This window comes from Saccostrea echinata, unplaced genomic scaffold, assembly GCF_033153115.1.
Source record: "Saccostrea echinata isolate AGI-Se365-2 ecotype Australia unplaced genomic scaffold, CSIRO_AGI_Sech_v1 ptg000028l, whole genome shotgun sequence".
Classification (NCBI taxonomy): domain Eukaryota; kingdom Metazoa; phylum Mollusca; class Bivalvia; order Ostreida; family Ostreidae; genus Saccostrea; species Saccostrea echinata.
Genome location: NW_026889777.1, coordinates 17,195,268 through 17,215,604, shown reverse-complemented (window position 1 = coordinate 17,215,604; position 20,337 = coordinate 17,195,268). Strand labels below are relative to the sequence as shown.

Genomic DNA, 20,337 nt, shown 5'->3' with positions numbered 1-20,337 from the left:
ACTCTTACATGTATAAAACAAAAACAATTTCTTTCCCAGTCTTTCATCGTAAAATACCTGTTTTTCATGACCCGCTGCAAGCGTTTTTTTATCTGAGATTTTGGGAGAGTTCTCAGTATTGAATCTTTTTTATTTAATGTCTGTTTTCTTTTAATTTTAGACTGAATGGTTTGGTCTACCATCTTTTTCATGTTCTTTAAGTTCTATTTTTTCTCTTTCTTTTGATTGTAAAGGTCTATTATTGAAAATCTTGTTTGAGATTTTCTATGTAATAAACTATCTTGATATAACCGATTTTTCTTGACATTTCGCGAGGTAAGAGGCCGTTCTTGCTGGATCAGATAAGCATTTAAATCTGACATTAATCGATCTATAATTATTTAAGCATTCATCTCTCTCTCTCTCTCTATCTCTTTAAAAAAATCTTTACTCTTATGCCTCTTTGAGCCAAAAAGTCCACTGAATCAACACAAATCGTGAGAAGAGCAAACACGGACCTTTAAAAGCATCAGAGTGGGGTCAGGTGCCATGGAAGAGTAAGCATTCCCTGACGACCGACTGTGCTCCTTCTCATAATCGCGTAAACGGAAAATTCAGCAAAAAACCCCGTAAGCAAAAATCGTTCCAACAACCAGAATGAAAAATGTCAGCCAGCATTTGACACAACGACAGACTACATCCACCGGCAAGGCCACCATATCGAACATTGAACCTGCAAAATGTTGACTTCAAGCGAGACCGCTGAAATCCCATTTCACCATCCTGCCTGCCAATAGTCTGGCCCGCCCCAGAAACTGTCTGCAGGTACATATAGAGCAGGTCCTTGTGCACCAAACCAACTTGGAGACACAAACCACACACGCCGCCGACAATGGCACACTGCACACAAATAAGGGAAGGTGACGATAGAAAAACCAAAGTCATCTTGCTTTCCACAAAAAAATTTTGCCGCTAGATTACCATCAACATCTTTTCTAGAAAAACATGAATAAAAAGTATTTAAATGTCAGACTCTGATGCATCTTTCACCGCAGGTTCACTAGGATATATCGAATAGACGTGTGAATGGAAGTAACTTTCGACAATATGTCGTCGTAAGAACTAAATGTCGAGTTTAAGGCCACATGTTTTCTTCTCAAGTATAAGTTTCTCAGCAAATTCTGTCCAACATGAACACAAAACAGGCCTGCCAACAAAGGGGCGAATCTGGCACCCACAGACACTCCGACAGACCGTTGGAAGAGTTGATCTCCAAAATCCAAATAGACACTGCATACCAGAAATCTAAGCATCCTTCCAATCCCAACCTCGGAGCACCAGTGTGCACAATCACAAAGTTTTTCATCAAATCTTAAAACAACCCTGCAAATGACAAACGACAAGGTAAGTAAATTTTACGAGGCCCATCCCTATTGAAAAAGCAACTGTCTTTGATGCCAAAAGGCCCGGACTCCAACCAACTGCAGAAAATACATGAGTATTTTTATTTATTTTTCCAGAAGGAGTCTTTTAAAAATTATTCTAATAATAGAAAAAAATATATAAAAGCATAGAAACATTAATACAATAATTTTATTTACTATGTATTCAAGACTAAGTTCAATGAAGACCAAAATATAGTTTTGATCATCATCATAAAGATCAACGTTTTAGAATCAAACCATATTCTCTCAAATATATATTTCACTCCAATCTTGATATCAATACAACCTATATAAAATGCCTTTCTCAATTTTCATTCATTATAGAAAATATGTATGCAAACAGAGAGTGATATATCTTCATGAACACAGATTTAAAACTCAGGGTTTCCTTATCATCATTCTCACTTCCTTCATGGAATAATAGAACCCTTTCCAGGCGTACCAGTTGATGCCGTTGGAGTAGTCCGTGTTGCTGTACTCACCGTTCAGGTTTGACTTATGACATGTGTTATACCACCAACCTCCAAGTCTACCCAGGGCGCAGTTGTAACCAGAGTTTTTATCGTTGTCGTTATCGAAAGTACTGAAGTACATATTGTTGTGGTAGAGAAAACTGTCCCCTGTAGTATATTATAAACAAAAAGAAATGTGTAAATGAAAAGAACGGCTCACTGCATAATGTTTAGTTCTATCATTTAAAAATGTTTCAGGAAAAGCTATTATGCTAAAAAGTTCAAGTAATCATATAAATTTAGAACAAAGCAAACATGAACCTCTATAATTATCAGAGGCGGGACAATGTGACATGGAGGGAAAGAGGCATACCTTATCGATTGTTCAAACCATGAGCATCTGTCTTGAGAGGAAAGACATTGTGACTCGTAGGCAATTTGTATAAAACAATGGCTTAACAATTAAAAAATAAATCAACTCTCAACCTAAAGACAAGCTGTATTTCCGAACGAATTGTTTATATTGACAATCAAAATTATGAAATGTTGCTTTAAACACCAAAATACTTGTCTGAAGTCTGCCCTGGTTTACAAAACCATTATATGCAGAACAAACTTATCAGAATAAATGTCATAGGCAACATTTTCTCAAGAATTATTTAGAATGTGTTCTTCAATTGTGTGACTTTCTTATGCAGTTGATGTGATGTAGTGAAGTTTTAGATTCAAGCTACACTTGTAAGCAGCCAAGAGCAAAAAAAACCCCCATCTTTCCCTTCCTTTCTTCACAAACACACTTCTAGAGATAGAGGGGGAATTTATGTGTGTTTACCTGCATCTCCAGAATAGCCAGATACGTGTAATCTGTATTGTGTACCATCTCCTTCTGTATAGAAGCTACTGTACTCTGCATATTTCCAAACACAGTCATGATCCATCAGTTCAATTCTAAGGTGTGTATATCCCTCATTTGTTAGGAGGTGTATGTTTTCATTACCTAGGAAATATACTATAAATACAATAAACGTATAACGAGATAAATGTTTGGCTACATTTGAAAAGAAAATGTGTTGTAGCGATCAGCTTTATACAACATCAAGTGTAGTTGAGCGTGCAACGTAAAGATTTTCCATATAACTAGCCTTATCGTAGAAAATTTTAAAAATAATACAAAATTTGTAAATCTTTGATGAAATATGAAAATAACAAACAGTATTCAATCTAGAAAGTCCATTGAAAGGATACAAATTTGGAGCAGAACAATTTAAAGGTGAGATAAGGTGCCATGGAGGAGTGAGCATCCCCTCCGACGGTGGTTATTTTTGGTTACTTATGCTTACTAAATTCGCTCTAAAAACCAATAGTGCAACTCTGGGGTCACTTCAATGTTATACAAATGATGTTTCCTAATTGTAATCAAATAAATGATAATGATATTTATAACAGTTAAGTAATTAAAATCAATTAACACAATTTCCATACCTAGCCAAAATTCGGAGTCACGTGTGCCAAACCCTATTCGATATTGGACCCAGTTCTGCTTGAAATTAACGGATCCATCTAATCTTCGTTGAATTATCTACAATAACAATGAATTAGAAAAGAATTTCAGTATGTCACAGTGAAATTTGGAGATAACGAACCGTAATCTAACTCAAAATCTATTTAAACAATACAACTCGAGAGAAGAGCAAACCTCTAAAAACATCAGATAAAACTATAAATCTGGAAAACAAGTAGTTAGAGAACGTTATACGATTTTTTTCAAAAAGAAAAACCCATTTAGATCAACTTTTATTTTCTTTGGATTAATATAAAGGAATAGGGTATGAATATATTTGTATATCCTGAATATTGATTTGTGATATCATCTTTCATTAAGATTGATTGATTGTTGTTTTACGTCCCATTCGAGAATTTTCTACTCATATAGAGACATTACCATATATCTAGGAAAGGCTTGAAATTTAGACCTTTACTTTACACTCAAGGCCATTGAACAGTGAGGATTCTTTACCGTGCCAACGCCTACCGTGACACGGGACCTCAGTATTTAAGGTCTCATCCGAAAGACCAGCAAATTTCACTTCAGCGCTTGGCAGAGGAACAGTTGCTACTTTTTTTATCGACTTAGGTCAGTCGCGGCCGTGATTCGAACACACGACCTTCCGATCACAGAGCGACCACTCTACCGACTGAGCTACCGTGACGATCTCTTTCATTAAGAGAATTATAGGTCAACCTTTTCCTCGAAAACATTAAAATATTAAATTTGAAATTGAAAACTATAAAGGTTGAAGATAATGACTGGTGATCGATTTAAAAAGAAATCTATAAAGAATACAAATCTGTGAAAAGAGCATAAAACACGGACCCCTGGAAATTGCAGAGATGGGATCAGGTGCTGGGGAAGAGTGAACATCCGCAGTTCACCGTTCACACCCACCGTGAGCCCTATGTATTGATCGGTTAGACGGAATATTCGTAGTCAAATTCAGTATAAAAACAAAGACCTATCAAAGGCTTTGTGTGAAACAAATCAGGCAAAATACGACCAAGAGATAGTGACATGAATTCACGAAAAATGAAACAAATTATATTTATTCAAATGGATCTCACGAGAAAGTCAGAAATTAAAATTCAGTTATTCAAAAAAGTTGAAATTCACCTAAGGAACTATCAATAACCATTAAAAAAATCTCGTGTACGTTTCTGTAGAAATACACTTTATTATGAAATCTTCAAGAACAACAAATAATAAGTACAGTATCGTACCGTCCATAGATAAGTGTCTTGGTGGCATATGGTGGAAACAGTCGCGCCGTTCATCAATGTTCTACTGCAGTAAAAGTCTCGTCCTTAAGAAAGAAGGTGTTTTTCAATGTATGTAGACCATTTATAAATATAAGATACAAATTCCTTTTGCTGCATTATTGTGGTAGAAAAACTTGTCCGCTTGTTGTATGAAATATGGGTTCCAAAATTTGGCCTTTCCCCTTTTATTTCTGACTGTTACATGCATATCATATTTTCAATTACTGATAGAATGGGATAGAACAAAACCACACATGTACATACCGAAGATTTTTTTTTTTTTAAAAAGATTTTCTTATTCGCCCTTGGTGGATATTAACGATATAAATGAATAAGTCATAGAGTGCATGATCATTTATTTATTTGCTACTAGCATAATCTGTACTTTTTAAACAGCTACATATAATGCAAATCTACCTCCTTGAGTAAAACGATTTCACAATGTACACCACTCATGATTAAAAAAATTGTGAGTGTAGCAAAAATGATCAAGAAATAATATTAAAATCATGTGCACTTGAAATTAAAATTAATATTTTCCTTTTGACTGAATTTGTCAAGAAAAACTTACCTTTTCGATTCCCATTTGACTGAAAAAAAGGAAATAAAAGTAAATCTTGTTTGAAAAGTCAAAGAAGTTTAATAACATTACACATATAGATTTAAGTTTCAAAATGTATCTTTCAAACAAACCTTTTGATAACGAGTGCACTGATTAATAGCCGAAATAGATGGGATAATGCTCCCAAAACCTGATAGAAGCCGACATAAGTTTGTTCCATCTGTAATTAGATCCATTCCGATGCAATACTGCCTTTTATTACACTCTACACCACAGCCGATAAGAGGAGATGAATTATTTTCTACGCTGAATTCATCTAAGACACAGGTCTTGGAGGGCACCTGACCGGTCTGGACTATGAAAAATCCGTTTTCCTCGGTATCCATAGAAACAAACGGCAAATTTCTACACAGGAAGAATATGAAGAAGCTTATCGATGCTTCCATTTCTTCTCAAAATTTATTTTACTTTTTGGTTCAATTAGAGAAACTAGCATAAAATTTTTCTTCTTTTCTCTATTAATAAAAATTTAAATAAAAACTTCGAGTAATCCAAAAACATATAATTTATCAAAATGTAATGCTTATAAGTTTTTGCAAAATCCTTTTAATGTATTTCTTTTGTATATCCGTTGTGTTTTAAACTCCAAGGTTAAAATAACTCCTACATGACCTTTATCTGACACCTGAGATACAATACCATATTTAAGCAACCTCAATCAATATATTTTGAATTACTAAAGTAACAGCACTTTTTTGTAAAGAGAACATGTTCAATTATTGTAAAAGTCCCTTGACAGGTTCCACTCTATATCCAGTATCTATATTTATATTGTCTCTCAGATCAGTTAATACATTAATAGTTTATAACAAACGATTTTCTGTTTAAACTTAAGATAATTGACTTACTATCTAAACTTTGTTGAAAATTCACTGGAGGAAAAATGTTCATTTATTGGTTTTGCGAACTTTTTAAAAATTTCATTACCTTTCCATAGAATTTTCCATTAAGTGGTCTACATGATCTAGACTGTAATCGATTTGTTAGCTTTTAAACTGAAGAATTTAGTGAGCTCTAATATTATACAAGTTTTAAAAGATATTGAAAGATTTGTTGTGTTTTCTATTCTTTTTGTTGTTGTCATTTAATATTTTTTCAAACTGCATATTTTTTATGCTTATTAAATATCTTATCAGTTGCCTACCTACTCACCTAATTTGTTATTAATATTTCCTTTTTTTGTGTTGATCGCCTGCAGAGCAGAATGACAATCTATCTGTCCCTTCGTCTGTTCACAACTTGTATCTCGATTTATGTACATGTTAGAGATATGGCTTTGATATTTCGCACTAATATTGCTTCATATTATGATATTTGTACAATACCATGGTTCCCGCACCTCTTGACTCTTGAACTAGACCTTTAAGCTACTTTTTAGAAATAATTCATAGTGCCGATATACGGTATATTTTTTTGAAAATTGAAGACTAAAGTTTTTGACATTTTACATGGACACCGTTTGTCATAAAACCGTTTGTCATGATAAAACATTTTGAAAACCATCAGCCTTACAGTCCACATCTTTAATCCTTTTTGCAAAGAATATCTGCACCAGGCGTTTTAATTTTATTTTTAATATTTGAATTTTTAAAGTAAGATTTTGATCATTATTAGCATTTAAATAACATTTTCTGAGCTCATGATACAGTATGTTGAAAGTGTTTAAGGATATCCGATCCTCAGCCAGGAAGGATAACTTTTAAATTTATTATTTTATTAAAAAGTCTCAAAATGAAGCTTGAAATTGAGATCTTTTGTGCAACAATTTTCATTTTATGCATCTCAATATGATTCAAGGTTCTTTGGAGTCTAAGAAACGGTCTTGTAAAAAGTTGACATTTGTACCCCATAAAAGAAAAAAATGAATTCATTTTTGGAGAAATTGAATTTCTTTTAGTCTAGCATTAGATACCAATGCTTATTAACATGATATGAAATTAGATGTGATATGTGATGTCTAGCAATGATAACACAAGCTTCTTACACTATATATAATATAACAATACACGATCGAGTTTCGAGATTGTAACTCTCCTACGATAGAGGCGCAAAAAGTATCAGCATGGAAGTGGGACAGGTTGTTAATGTATACAAACTTGCATAAATAAAAGAACGATGGCTGTGGCTTTTAAAATTTATTTGATTCATAAAAAGATGATCATGCTAAGGAGTGATAATTTTGATGATTTTGTAAAGCTCTTCTATATATATTTACAAAAGTTACGTACAGTTAGGATACTTGAAAACGAAAGAACCGTACGTCATAGTCTTTATAAAAAATAATTCTTTGATTGTACAAACCTTTTCAAAAAAGTTATTTGACTCATTGAAGTTATTATAGGGAAAAGAGTCATTCAGAATACCGACGTACAATGATCAGGTGCGTGTGTATTTATTAGAGATCCATGTAGATCTATTCCCTCGTTTGATTTTTTATCCACTGATATTTTCTTTTGTTCCGATTTTTATTTTATTTTGTTCCGTTTTTTTTCGTAGAAAAATTGACCCCTTTACTTTAATTTGCTAATAAGTACATCCGTACATTCAGTTATGATAGACCGGTATACATCGATGATGTAATGTACCCAATATAAATAACTGTCCCACCTGCTTGCTTACACGGAAACAAAACTCCCCTCCATAATGAAAGAGTGCACTAAGGTAGATAATCTCGAAACTTGCGTATTGGAGTAAAGAGAACAATTAAAATACTGTATAAGCTTTAAAAAGGGTGCGATTTTCTCCAAATGCCTGGATAACTATATTTTTCTATCCTAAAATATATTTGTGGATCAATTTTCAATTAGATGGTGTTATCTGGTGTTTTTATTCGCATTTCCTAAAAACATATTTGAGATTTGATAATTTTCCCTATATAATATGATTTACTATAATTATGAGCTTTGCAAAAATACCAGGGGGTAAATTCACTTTTTTATGTGAAATCAGACATTTTATGAGCATTTTCTGTTTCTTAAAAGCTGATTTTCAGAATCTGAGGATCGGACTACCTTAATACACAATTACCACACATAAGCTGAAATGTACTGTATATTTTGATAATTTAATAACGGCTGTAACACGCCTCTTGATTTGGTCGGAAAATACGTTTATTTTGTTTAACCTGTGTTCCCTATCTCACAATGACTAACACAAAAGAAAATATTATTCTACTTGAAGTCACATTCAAATTTTATACAATTTGAATGCATTTAAAGGACAGTTTCATTCCTGTTAGGTTTAATGCCAGAAAATTAAATTAAATGTATGAGGAATGACTTTAATACATTAGCTACCCAAGTTATACTTCTATATTAAACTGGGTTGGAACAGTTTACGATCCTTTATAAAGCACATCAAAGTTTCTAAAGCGAAAACTGCCCTCACCCAGGTTACATAGTATATATTATGTAACTTTTAAATTCACACATCAAATAAACAATTTTCAAAGTTAATTTTATAAAAGTGAATTGTAAGGGGGAGTAACTTGCAACCTTAAATTCACCTGTAATTTGGGCTATTACGTTTTGAAATTGTTGATAATATGAGAAGAAAAACATAATTAGTTGGAACCAGTTCCTAGGAATCTGGAAAACATTCGGATCTTATATTCGAGAATGGTGGGTTTCCTCATTATACCCATATTCCATATCATGGAAATAAAATCTTTCATCTCACTTACTTTCACAGGAAAGGTATATATATAAATACCTTTTTTGCCAGGTGCCAAATAAAATACATAGACATAGTTATAAGTTTACCGTATAATAATCATCCACGATACTTTACAGAATTAGACAATTCAACAATTAACATATATATGTATGTTTTGTATATCATAATCATCATGATAAACAGGTGGTTACATTTTCATTTTACAGTCACAATCATTAATGAAATAATTCCGTGAAATGAATGGAAATGAATTCCATGAAATTAGGTCCTTCTCTCTTTATTTCCAATAGAAATTTAAAAATTCTTTCTTTGATATTTAAAACATCCTTTTCCATATATGTGGCATTCCAAAAAAATCGAACAAAAAGAATGTTATCTTCTGAAAGTTTCTCTGATGGCACCCTGAATTATCTCTCTTATAATGTATTAATGTGTCACTACATTTAAAGCCAGGCACTTTAAAGAATCAACATCATCTGCTTCATCTTCTAGTAAAATTCTTTTTAACACTTTTACACGATTCAGGACTGGATATTTGCATTTCCATTGATAAAAATTCCAATTTTATGTTCTTCAACACATATCGAGGAAATTTCCTTCATTCTACACCAAAACGAACAGCAAGTAGAGAGGAGCTGATTCCATGAAACCGCATTTGAAGTGAATTCTGCTGCTGAAAAAATGAGGTGAAAAGTAAGTTCTCAAAATTGTTTCCTTTCATTTCTAATATGAACTTTTACTCCACAATAAGGACATAATGTAAACATGGATATTTTAAGGCGTAAAATTTTGATATTTTTTTAACAGAATGTAATCATGGTCATTGGTTTTGTTATCTAACTTGAGTCATTTAATTCGCAGTAATATCCCTATGCATCTGATCAGTTTGATTTTCCTACGTCAAGATGAAATAAGAACAATTTTCCTGCTAGATGGTCATGAGTAAAGATTTTCAAGAGTGTAATGTATTTTAAAGACAGACACAGAAAACCATAATAAGGTCACACAAACCTACATTGTGGATCAATCCCCCTTTTCAAGATGCGTTAACTGACAGTATGTGATGATGACAAGGACTGTCCAAAAAGTTCACAAACAATGACATTGTTGCCAATTTGCATTAACCTAGGTACACATATTGCATACAAAAAGTTGTTTAACTTACTCGATACTAGTATTGAAAGAACAAACATACCCTAATTGAATACTGCGTCGTTTACAGTTGGGTCCTCAAGTGTTGGATGTGTAAAAATATCTTCGCCAAGACTGTCAATCAATCGCCGTGTTTGTCGTGGCATTAACCAGCAAAAGATTTCCTCGTCTTTCTTTGGGTAAAGCCATGATCTGCAGTACTCAGCTATATTTTCTTTTTCTGCCCAAGTCAGAAAAATATCCACAAATCTAGGATCTTCAGCAAATCTAAGAAAACTAGCATGTCTGAGTAATTCATGAGAAAACATAACTTCTGGGAGGTCAAATTTAAGTACTGGACAGTATTTCTCTAAATTGGCAAGACTGGATTCCTTTTCATATTTCTTGAAATTGAATGTTTCAGCAACAGCATTGTATTTTTTAATCCAGTGTTCTTCTTCCAGATTGATTTTGTAGGATTGGCATAGAAGAAGGCACATCAAAACTGCATCTCCATCTAGAAATTGTAAAACATTACAAATATATATTTACTAAATTTTATGTTTTCTGAAGAATTTTTACTTATCAAAGAGGTGAACTCCTTTTCCGTTCAAACAAAGACACAGTAAGTGTCATGTTGATATAAGTCACTTGGATTTCTCCTCCAGAAAGTCATAATTAGGTGATGTTTGATATATTATGCACCTGATCCCACCTCTGATGTTTTGGAGGTCCGTGTTTGCTCTGCTCCTATTTTGTATTGTTTAATGGACTTTTGAGCTTGAATACTGTTCGTTATCTCCATATATTTCATGAAAAAATGTCCTAATATTTCTTATCTGATTTTTGTCTTTTTGTCAACGAAGGTGTGTATTATGTTACGAATTTATGCTATGTGATGGATTATTATCTTGCATGACAACAAAAACAACAGAAAAAAATCGAGAATAAATGGAGAAAAAAACTTGCATAAAAGAGGCAGAAATATGTTACCATGACCATGGACTTATATGATCCCTTATTGTCATAGAACCCTGACCCTCATGATTCAAAATCTTAATTCGTACACTGTAATCATAAGCACTTTTACATTATGCACTGCTGTTCTTGAGAAGATTCTGAAAGATTTTTTTCCCAGTATATTCCAGGTAAAAGTTGACATCCTCTCGTAGTTCACCCTAAACCCAGCTGCAGGGGCCATGATTCAAACAATTTTTAATTTGCACTACTGTGGGTGCTTTGCATCCCTGTGACTTACTAGAACCCTCGAGATTCTTCTTCAAAAACGGTTACTCCAACGAATTCCTATCTTAAACATTAATATCCCGATGTGACCAAATAAAATTTTCAAAAGATGCCACCAAATTCGCCCTATTTCTTCGCAATTTCATCTTAAAAGAAAGTTTGCTCTTAATTTGTAAATTTTCATTACCCTTTACTTTTGTAGCAGATCTGTTGAAATTGACCTGTTGGTTCTGTGGAATATATAACAAAAGTGTGATGTTTACCCAGGACAAGACAACAAGCTATAAAAAGCATATAGCTCATGTTAGGTCAAAATATAATAATTGTACTTTTTTCTTTGTTCTGATTTTAAAATATAGATCATTTCATACCTTTCTTCGTGTGAATGTCCTCCAAGCTTTTCTGTACATCTCTAGAGTCGTGTCCACAATGATTTTCAGACCTACATACCCGACACAGGGGAAGCCCACATGGGACACAGAAGTATTGCAATATATCTCTGGGATGATCTTTGCATTTTGGGAGCCCTGCTAAAAGAATCAGCATGTTAATAAAAGACAAATTTAACTTGCATTCTCAGAATATTGTATAATCAATACTGTAGATCACCAGATTATCGCGAGACCTTATTTTCGCAAGTTATATATTTGGTATTTATAAGCAAGACATTATTTTCAAGATTGCTGGTTTCTGCTTTATATATTCTATGCTAATAAAAATAATTTTTTTACGAGCAGACCCTCTCGCGTAATTACGCAAAGTAAAATTCTCGCCACTAAAACGTGATTTACAGTACTGTGTCCCCTTGCAGCAGGATGTCTAGAACCCCTGAAAAACTAGTTTCTAATTTTAAAGAAGTAAAAGAAAAACACATGGTATTGAAACAACACCAGTAAACAGAATTAAAATCTCTGGTTTGGTCTCTTTGTTTGCCAAGTTTTATTGACGTCGGAATAAATGTGAGAAGTAACTTTTAGAGAGAATTTTAAACAAATTTCAATTTTTATTTCCCATGGCCAAACCATTCGTCAAAGAAATAATTATTCACATAATTAGGTACATTAGTGTAGTATTTTGAATCAAGTTCATTCAATTGTCAATTACCCTACCCTCTTTAAATGCAGATGAATGCAATGAGATATGAAGATAATGAACGGTTTGTTTGTTTGTTTGTTTGTTTGTTTGTATGTTGCTTAACGTCCCTCTCGAGAATTTTTCACTCATATGGAGACGCCACCACTTGCCGGTGGAGAGCTGCAAATTTTGTCCTATGCTCGGCACTTACGGCCATTGAGCAGTGAGGGATCTTTTTCTTGCCAGCACCTACTGCGACACGGGACCTCGGTTTATACGGTCTCATCCGAAGGACCGGTCTCCACGTCCCATATTGGGAGATAATGAACAGTAAGCATGCTCAAAAGTCGATTGAAACAATACAAATTGTAAGCGGAATAACACGAAACTTTTAAAAGTCAAACACGGGATCAGATGCCATGGAGGATTAAGCATCGCCTTTCAATCGTTTTAAAAAGACTTACCTGTCAAACAATCCCTGTATACATCAATAAAGCACATTGTAACTTACCTGTCAGTGTGTCCTTGTTTGTATATCTGTATATGACCATTGTGTTGTCGAAATCTGAACCAATCCAGAGTAGGTGTGTTCTGTCATCGAAACCAAGGCTGCAAAAGAAGTGTAACCCATCCTGTTGTGTCAGTATCTTTGACAGGAAGTTACCATTTTGATCAATCAATTCTACTGTATTTGTGTAACTATCACACACCAGGATGCGTGACAGCGCGTCTGTACATATTCCACGTGGGTGTAGAGAATATCCTGAAAGTCCTGTGTAGGAGAAGCGATATCTTCCTCCACGTTCTGTCACCACTAAAGCTTCAAGTTTCCAGTCAGACACAATAACGTCTCCATTGCGATTCTCTGTGAGGTAGATAGGTAGGCGATACAGTTCCTCACCTGTGTTCTTGTGTTCTATTGTCTGGATGTGTTGTCCTATGTTATTGTAACGGTTTACCTTGCCTGTCTTTGAATAAGTATGACGCATCCCGACCAGCAGGTCTCCTGTAGCTGAGGAGCTGTAGACACTCCATGCTTCCCATGGTGCTGTATGCTTTATAAATGTAATCTTTGCTTCATTGACTATAGACAGTTTGTTAATGTTATACTCACTATCTATATACATCAAATCTCCGTCCCTATTCACAGTATGTATTCCCCATAAATTAGCAATATCTGTCAGATGTTTTAGTTTTTCACCTGCTGTGTTTGTCAAGATGAGATTACTCCTATCACTGATCCAGACCCGGTCTGACGTCACAAGGGAAATGTGTACACTAACATTAACACCCGGCACTCTGAAACATCTTTGTCTCACTGCTCTAGAATCATGTTCAATAAAATTCATTTTTACTCGGTTTTTCTTGTGCGTTCTCTCAAAAACGGAATCACTTTTTTAATTTCCTCAGGAATATTTCTCTTTAACTCAAATAGAAGTGATGTCTTTAGATATGTGAAGTTCATACGTCTCTATTTACATAGATGCATGTAAACATATCGATTGAGTGTCATTCCTCATGATTTATAAAATATATCGATAACGTTTGCTTCTGCTCTGACGCATTTAAATGATCTGTTCTTTTGTCAAATTCATGGTTTATTGACTGCATACAAAATATCGACCATTAAGTTTATTATAAACAGGTTTTTTTAAATACCCGTACCTCAAGGCCATTAGTGCACTGGAGTAAAGCGGGCACAAAGTCATGTTTGTCGTTCTAGACTTTTCATTTTTGATTACAATATTAAACCAATCTTGAACAAAAATTTAAGACTTTAAGGAATACCCTAACAAAAAAAAATATTATAGTAAACTATAGTTAACTATAGGTTACAATGGTTAACTATAGTGACACTTTTGACACTATGAAATATAGTTCACTATAATGATAACTTTGACACTTTGATTTCCTATAGTAATAACTTTGATTGTTTTTTGTTTGTTTGTTGTTTAATTTTTCACTCATATGGAGACGCCACCACTTGCCGGTGGAGAGCTGCAAATTTCGACCTATACTCGGAACTCATGGCCATTGAGCAGTGAGGGATCTTTTTCGTGCCAGCACCTACTGCGACACGGGACCTCGGTTTATATGGTCACATCCGAAGGACTGGTCTCCACGTCCCACAGTGGGATTCGAACCCGCGACGTAAGGATCAACTCCTTACTCCGCGACTCTAGAGCAGACGCGTGTTAACTTTGAAAACTTTGATTAACTATATTGATTACTACCACACTAGAGAGATAACTTTGAAAACTTTGATTTATTACAGTGAGCGCTATAAAATCTTTGAGTTAATATATTTTTCATTTTATTGTACTTCATATGGTTGTGTATAAGATGATAACTCTAAAAATCTTGTTTGATGTACTTTACGAATTTTATATAATACGACTTCCTAATATAAAAAGAGCCAGTTACAATGAAAGGCAAACACTATTCATTTTAAAAATGTTTTCCGGTAGCACTCACTAAAAACAAAAGGTTTCAAATAGTAGAAAACTAAAAATGATATTCCATACAATGCATTCAATTATTGGACAAACAAGACAACAAAAAGATATCTTTGATAAATGAGAAAATCTACAAAACTTTTAAACATTTATGGTGTAAAAGTAAATGGGACTTCTATCACAGATGATTATTAATTACTGTAGTAATAAATTTTAATCATTTGAATTACTATTATAATAGTTATTGCTTCTAAATCCGATTCACTATAGTGATAATTATGACACTTTGATTCTCTAAAGTGATAATTATGACACTTTGATTTACTATAGTGATAATTATGACACTTTGATAATTATGACAATTTAATTCTCTATGGTGATAACTTTGACACTCTCGTGATTACTTTAAAAACTTTGGTTTACTATACTTTACTTTAGTTAACTATAGTAAACTGTAAACTGTCTATACGCTCCGTTTTTCTCTATCTCTGAGCCTGCACTCACCAGTGCCTTCATGTCACTATGAATGCAGTAACTAGTAATTAAGACGTGTATATATGAAAGATTATGCTAAAGAAATAAATTGTAGTTTTTATTGAAATCCTCTGGAGTAAAAAGAAATTCTAAATGATTAAAATTGCTGATCGAGGTGTATTAAACGTTTTTAAAATTAATTTTGATCTATGTATTAAATTGTATAATAAAACTTTCTCCAAATTAAACAGAGCTGCTTTATCTTTAATTTATCTGTACATTTTAAGGCATATAGTAACAGAGAACGATAACTGTTCAAGTGCGGGTATTTTAAGTTCAAAGCGAAATTTACGTGTCTATTTCAAGAGTGATATCAGCTCTTAAAATGAACTTAAATAAAAACGTTTTGAAGTTAAAAAAATAATTTTAAAAAAATCTCTTTTTCCTTTCACACAGATGGTCAATTTTTTGAATGATGACGTCACAACTGCATCAAAACAAAAATTGAGGAGAATGTTGAAGACGACGCTGTTTGTAATCAGATAAGGCGGCCTGGGTTAAGAAGCAAATATCGTGTTTATTGTATGTGATTTATTGGAAATATGGTGTTAAATCAGGCCAGGGTCAGAAGTTAAAACAGTAGGGAGATTGCTAAATATGCATAAGGCATTTTTACTACACTATCGAAAAATACTTGGTACTTGGTAAATGTACGTACTGAAATAATGCTAATTTGCAGGGAAAAAAAGCAAAGGCACTAAACCAACTCTCAGGACTTTTCAAAGCATTAGGGATATTATTTACACGTGTTTATAAATTCAGAATTTGTAGTGAAGGGAATATCATGATTTTTTCAGGGTCCTGTCTGTCTATCTTGTAGGTTAACATGCTATTTACTATTTTTTTCAGACATCAAACAGTTCAGACTTAAATATAATTTGTGGAATTAAGCCTTAGCCTTTAATGTTTTGTTACTCTTGAAAAAGAAATACAATTTTTTTTCATTGAACTTTTATTTATAACCTCAATAACCTAAAAGGAAAATGAATTGTAACCCTTCTTTATGTGCAAAAAGGTCACGATTCAGATTTTATACTTCAAGATATATATTTATATTTTTCTGACCAAATCTATTAATCATGATTAATACTGTCTTTGAGAATATATTTAAATAAATAGAATTGCCATGTTTATCACATTTTTTCTCGATATTTCAAACTTTTTCTATGTGCAAAAAGGTCAATTTAAAGTGGCTTTGACTAAGAAACAAGGTAGATGTCTCTTTTGATTTAGTATTTTAAGTATTCATCATAGTAAATGATAAAAAATATACTTTATGGAAAATAGAACATTACAAAATTTTCAGGTGCGTACCTCTTTAAAACTTCTTTACACATGCAGTCAATGCATACTGAACTATTATAAATATGTAATCATTGAAACAAGCTCTTCAATAATTATATTATTTTATTACCATGAACGTTATATAATTTAGGAAAGTGTCAAACAGTACTAATAAGGATGTTGTCAGGGATCTATCTTAAACATGATGCTATACTAATATATTCTTTATTTATAAAGATAACAATCAGTAAGCAAGCTCGAAAATCCATTGGAACAATACAAATGTGGAGAAGAGCAATCTCTAAAGAACCTCTAAAACATCAAAGTGGGAAGTATCATATGTTTAAAATCTTCATTTATCTACTTCGTGGAACAACCCATGAATGAAATTGAAAACTTTCCTCTTTATTTTCTAGAAATAAGCTCATTTTTGCTACAAGAAGGATATAATATTTTAACAAAACTCCTAAACCCAGCTGTTCAGAAGAAGCAAGCTGCTCAGAAAATTTTATGAAGTAATATTTTTTTTTATGTTATCTTGACGAACATTTACGCTGAAATATAATCTTTTTTATTTGTATTCGGAGTCTGAAAATATCATCTACATCATAAACAGGCAAATAAAATAATTATGCTTTTCAACACCTGATATGGGCGAGGCATGTTGTATTCTTATCACCAGAACACTGGTTACATTTCAGATAATGCTCCACTTATTTCATTCCCTGAAAACGCCATTTGAAACATCATGATCTGGTCAATTTTCTTTGTTTGTACGGTAAGATAAGTACATCTAATTTGTATTAGATCTGTATTCTAACACGGTGTATAAACGAGTGTAGTTCCACCATTCTGTTCTTATATGTTTATTAAGGTCTTTCGTTCTTAGCGAAATAAGATTTACCACTTAAAAACATGTTCCAAATCGTTCCAAAACGTTGTAGATGTATCTACAACGTTCCAAAACGTTGTAGATACATTTGTTTTTAATATGCTAAACACTACAAATTATTAATTAAATTATAGTTTCTGAATGTCGGGGTTGGTTTGGGGTCGAGATACAGATACTGCATGTGCAGAATTAATCTCTCTTGTGACGAGGTAAATTTATACTTTTTAAGTCCTCAATTACTGTTTTCTATGCTATCTGAAATGGTTGTACACTGAGATAATGAAGCAGAATAAAACTTGCTTGACGAGGTAAATAAACTTTGTTTAATATCTACTATATCGAAACTTTTTTTTTTTCAAAAATACTAATATATTCTTAATAATATGAAAATAATAGCTACTATATGTTATATTAAAATAGGGTTTTTTGTCTGTATATTGAAAGTTTAAAATGAAATGCGGCGATGAACATATTTTAATCACAATGAATTAGAAAATAAACTTTTTGAGATTAAAGACAATTGATTCTTCAATAATAATGGAACTCGGAAATTCCCATGACTTGTGAATGTTCTCAAGAAAGTTACTCTGTTAAAAATCGCTCTGATTCTACACACAAGAACTCTGATTCTATGATATGAAAAGGCTGTTTGAGTTCCTCATTAACAATATTCATGTAATCTTTGGAGACCACTTCTTCCAACAGTCTATTGGAAATTCGATGGGCATTAGTCGTGCTCCTTTATTAGCCGACCTGTTTTTATATTCATATAAACCTGTATTTATTCAAAAACTTTTACATGAGAAGAATAAAACTCTTGCTGTGGCCTTAAACTCGATATTCAGATATATCGATGACATTTTATCAATTAACAATTAGATACTTTCATTCACATGTTGACTCGATATATCCCAGTGAACTCGAAATAAACACCATTGAGTCTGCCACATCTGTTCCACATTTGGATATTTTACTGATTATTAAAGAAGATAAGGGCCAACTGAACAACTAAATTGTATGGCAAACGAGATGAATTAAGCTTTTCCATCATCTTGCATCTTTCCATCATCAGCTTACCCTCTTTACAGTCCCGTAAATTCTACTTTCTCAATTTTTCGTTCACCGTTTGTTCCGCGTACGTTCACTGCTTGTTCAGCCTGTGCTCACCGTGCGCTCACTGTTTACAGCTTTGCGTTCAGCGTTCATTTTGCGTTCAGTCTTCACTCATCGCTCAGTCTTGGTTTCTTCATTGTCATTCGGAATTTTGAAGTGAACGAATTGACTTTTCTTTTTAAAGTAAAAAAAGAACGTGTGTGCAAGGGTTTTGAAAATTAATAATGGACTTATACCATATTTAAAAATTTCATTATTCTACTAATTAAAAATATTATCTACAATATTTATTAATAATAAAAGTAATATGTGAGTATCAAATTCTTGCGTCTTGATCATAAGTATTTCTCTCCAATGTATTTTTTTAAAGAAATATTGGAATCAGATCTAGAGTATACCGGAAAATGTAACAAACTACATTGGTAATTTATACTAGTACTTCGCCTTTGGCGTGATTAGTCTTTCACAGCAACACAGTGTCAAGTTATTTTGATAGAAGGACAAGCACGTGTACTTGGTGTAAATTTGAAGCAGAAAAAAGGATTGAGACTAACAAGCAAACGGATATGTTAATAAAAAAATGACTATCACTTCCTGATAAATTAAATAATTTCAATAACAGATTTAATGCTAAATTTGACTCAAGAATGTTCCATCTACCTGATCAATACATATGGGCTCACGGCGTGCGTGACCAATCGACAGGGGATGCTTACTTCTGCTAAACAACTTATCCAAACCTCTAAAACTTCCAGGGGTCCGTGTTTACACCCTTATTACCGGCAACTGGGACTGCCGATGCAACTGGGACGACAGACGGCAAAGTTGTTTTTCGCTATGACAGAGACCTGATTTTTATCATATTTTTGACTATTTTTAACATTCATTTACTTACCTTTGGTGGTTTCCCGTTTTGATCATACCATAAACTATTTTTCTGTAGAATATAAAACTATGATTTCTTCTTAAAACAAATGAGAGCAGAATGAAATTAAATTTCAATCGTCGTTCAAGAAAATTTGGTCAAATTGAACTTATTTAATTAAAACTGTTACTCCACGGTCACATTTCTTGTTGTATATAATAAATTTATATAGGCTTTTTTACGGCATAACTTCAAAATGTTGTTTAATAAATAAGTGTGTTGCGAGCGCTTGGTGTTGGTGGGTCAAGATATTTGGGCTGTCTTGAACAGCTGGTTGTTAACATAGCAAACACTGACGACAGATGACAAGATGGCAATCGGTAACAACTTTATTTCAATTTACTTTTCGATGTTCCCATCACCAAAATGTTTGAAAAAAAAATTAATCTACACTACGCAATAAAGCTTTTACATAACTTTTCTCTTTTCTCGCCCAGTCGTTCATGAGAAGATTTTTAAAAGATGCGCCATTAAATTTTCACTAACTCTTTATTATCTCCCATTCAAAGAGGGTATGATCCTTCATTTGAAGGAGTTTGGCTGAAATTGACCCACTGGTTCTTGAAAAAAGTCGAAAATGTAAAAAAATAAAAATGGAGACGACAGACATTACAAGACAGACGGGTGCTGGACACCCTTCGACCAGAAACACTAGCGCTCACTTGAGCCATGCTCAGATGAGCTAAGAAAAACTGT

The 20,337-nt window shown here is 33.2% G+C and overlaps 2 protein-coding genes across 2 annotated transcripts; both read right to left on the bottom strand.

Moving 5' to 3' along the window:
* Positions 1-1,802: 1,802 nt before the first annotated feature.
* On the bottom strand, positions 1,803-5,638 carry LOC133193585 (ficolin-2-like). The gene is made up of 6 exons (XM_061329546.1): positions 5,384-5,638; positions 5,262-5,280; positions 4,652-4,734; positions 3,359-3,455; positions 2,709-2,873; positions 1,803-2,044 (listed from the first exon to the last, which is right to left on the bottom strand). Exons 1-6 carry the CDS (start codon positions 5,636-5,638, stop codon positions 1,803-1,805), a joined length of 861 nt encoding a protein of 286 aa, XP_061185530.1.
* A 3,528-nt stretch (positions 5,639-9,166) lies between these two features.
* Positions 9,167-13,786, bottom strand: LOC133193584 (uncharacterized). Its single transcript, XM_061329545.1, has 4 exons — positions 12,949-13,786; positions 11,735-11,893; positions 10,183-10,635; positions 9,167-9,660 (listed from the first exon to the last, which is right to left on the bottom strand). Exons 1-3 carry the CDS (start codon positions 13,784-13,786, stop codon positions 10,184-10,186), a joined length of 1,449 nt encoding a protein of 482 aa, XP_061185529.1. The 3' UTR covers positions 9,167-9,660; position 10,183.
* Positions 13,787-20,337: the final 6,551 nt, after the last annotated feature.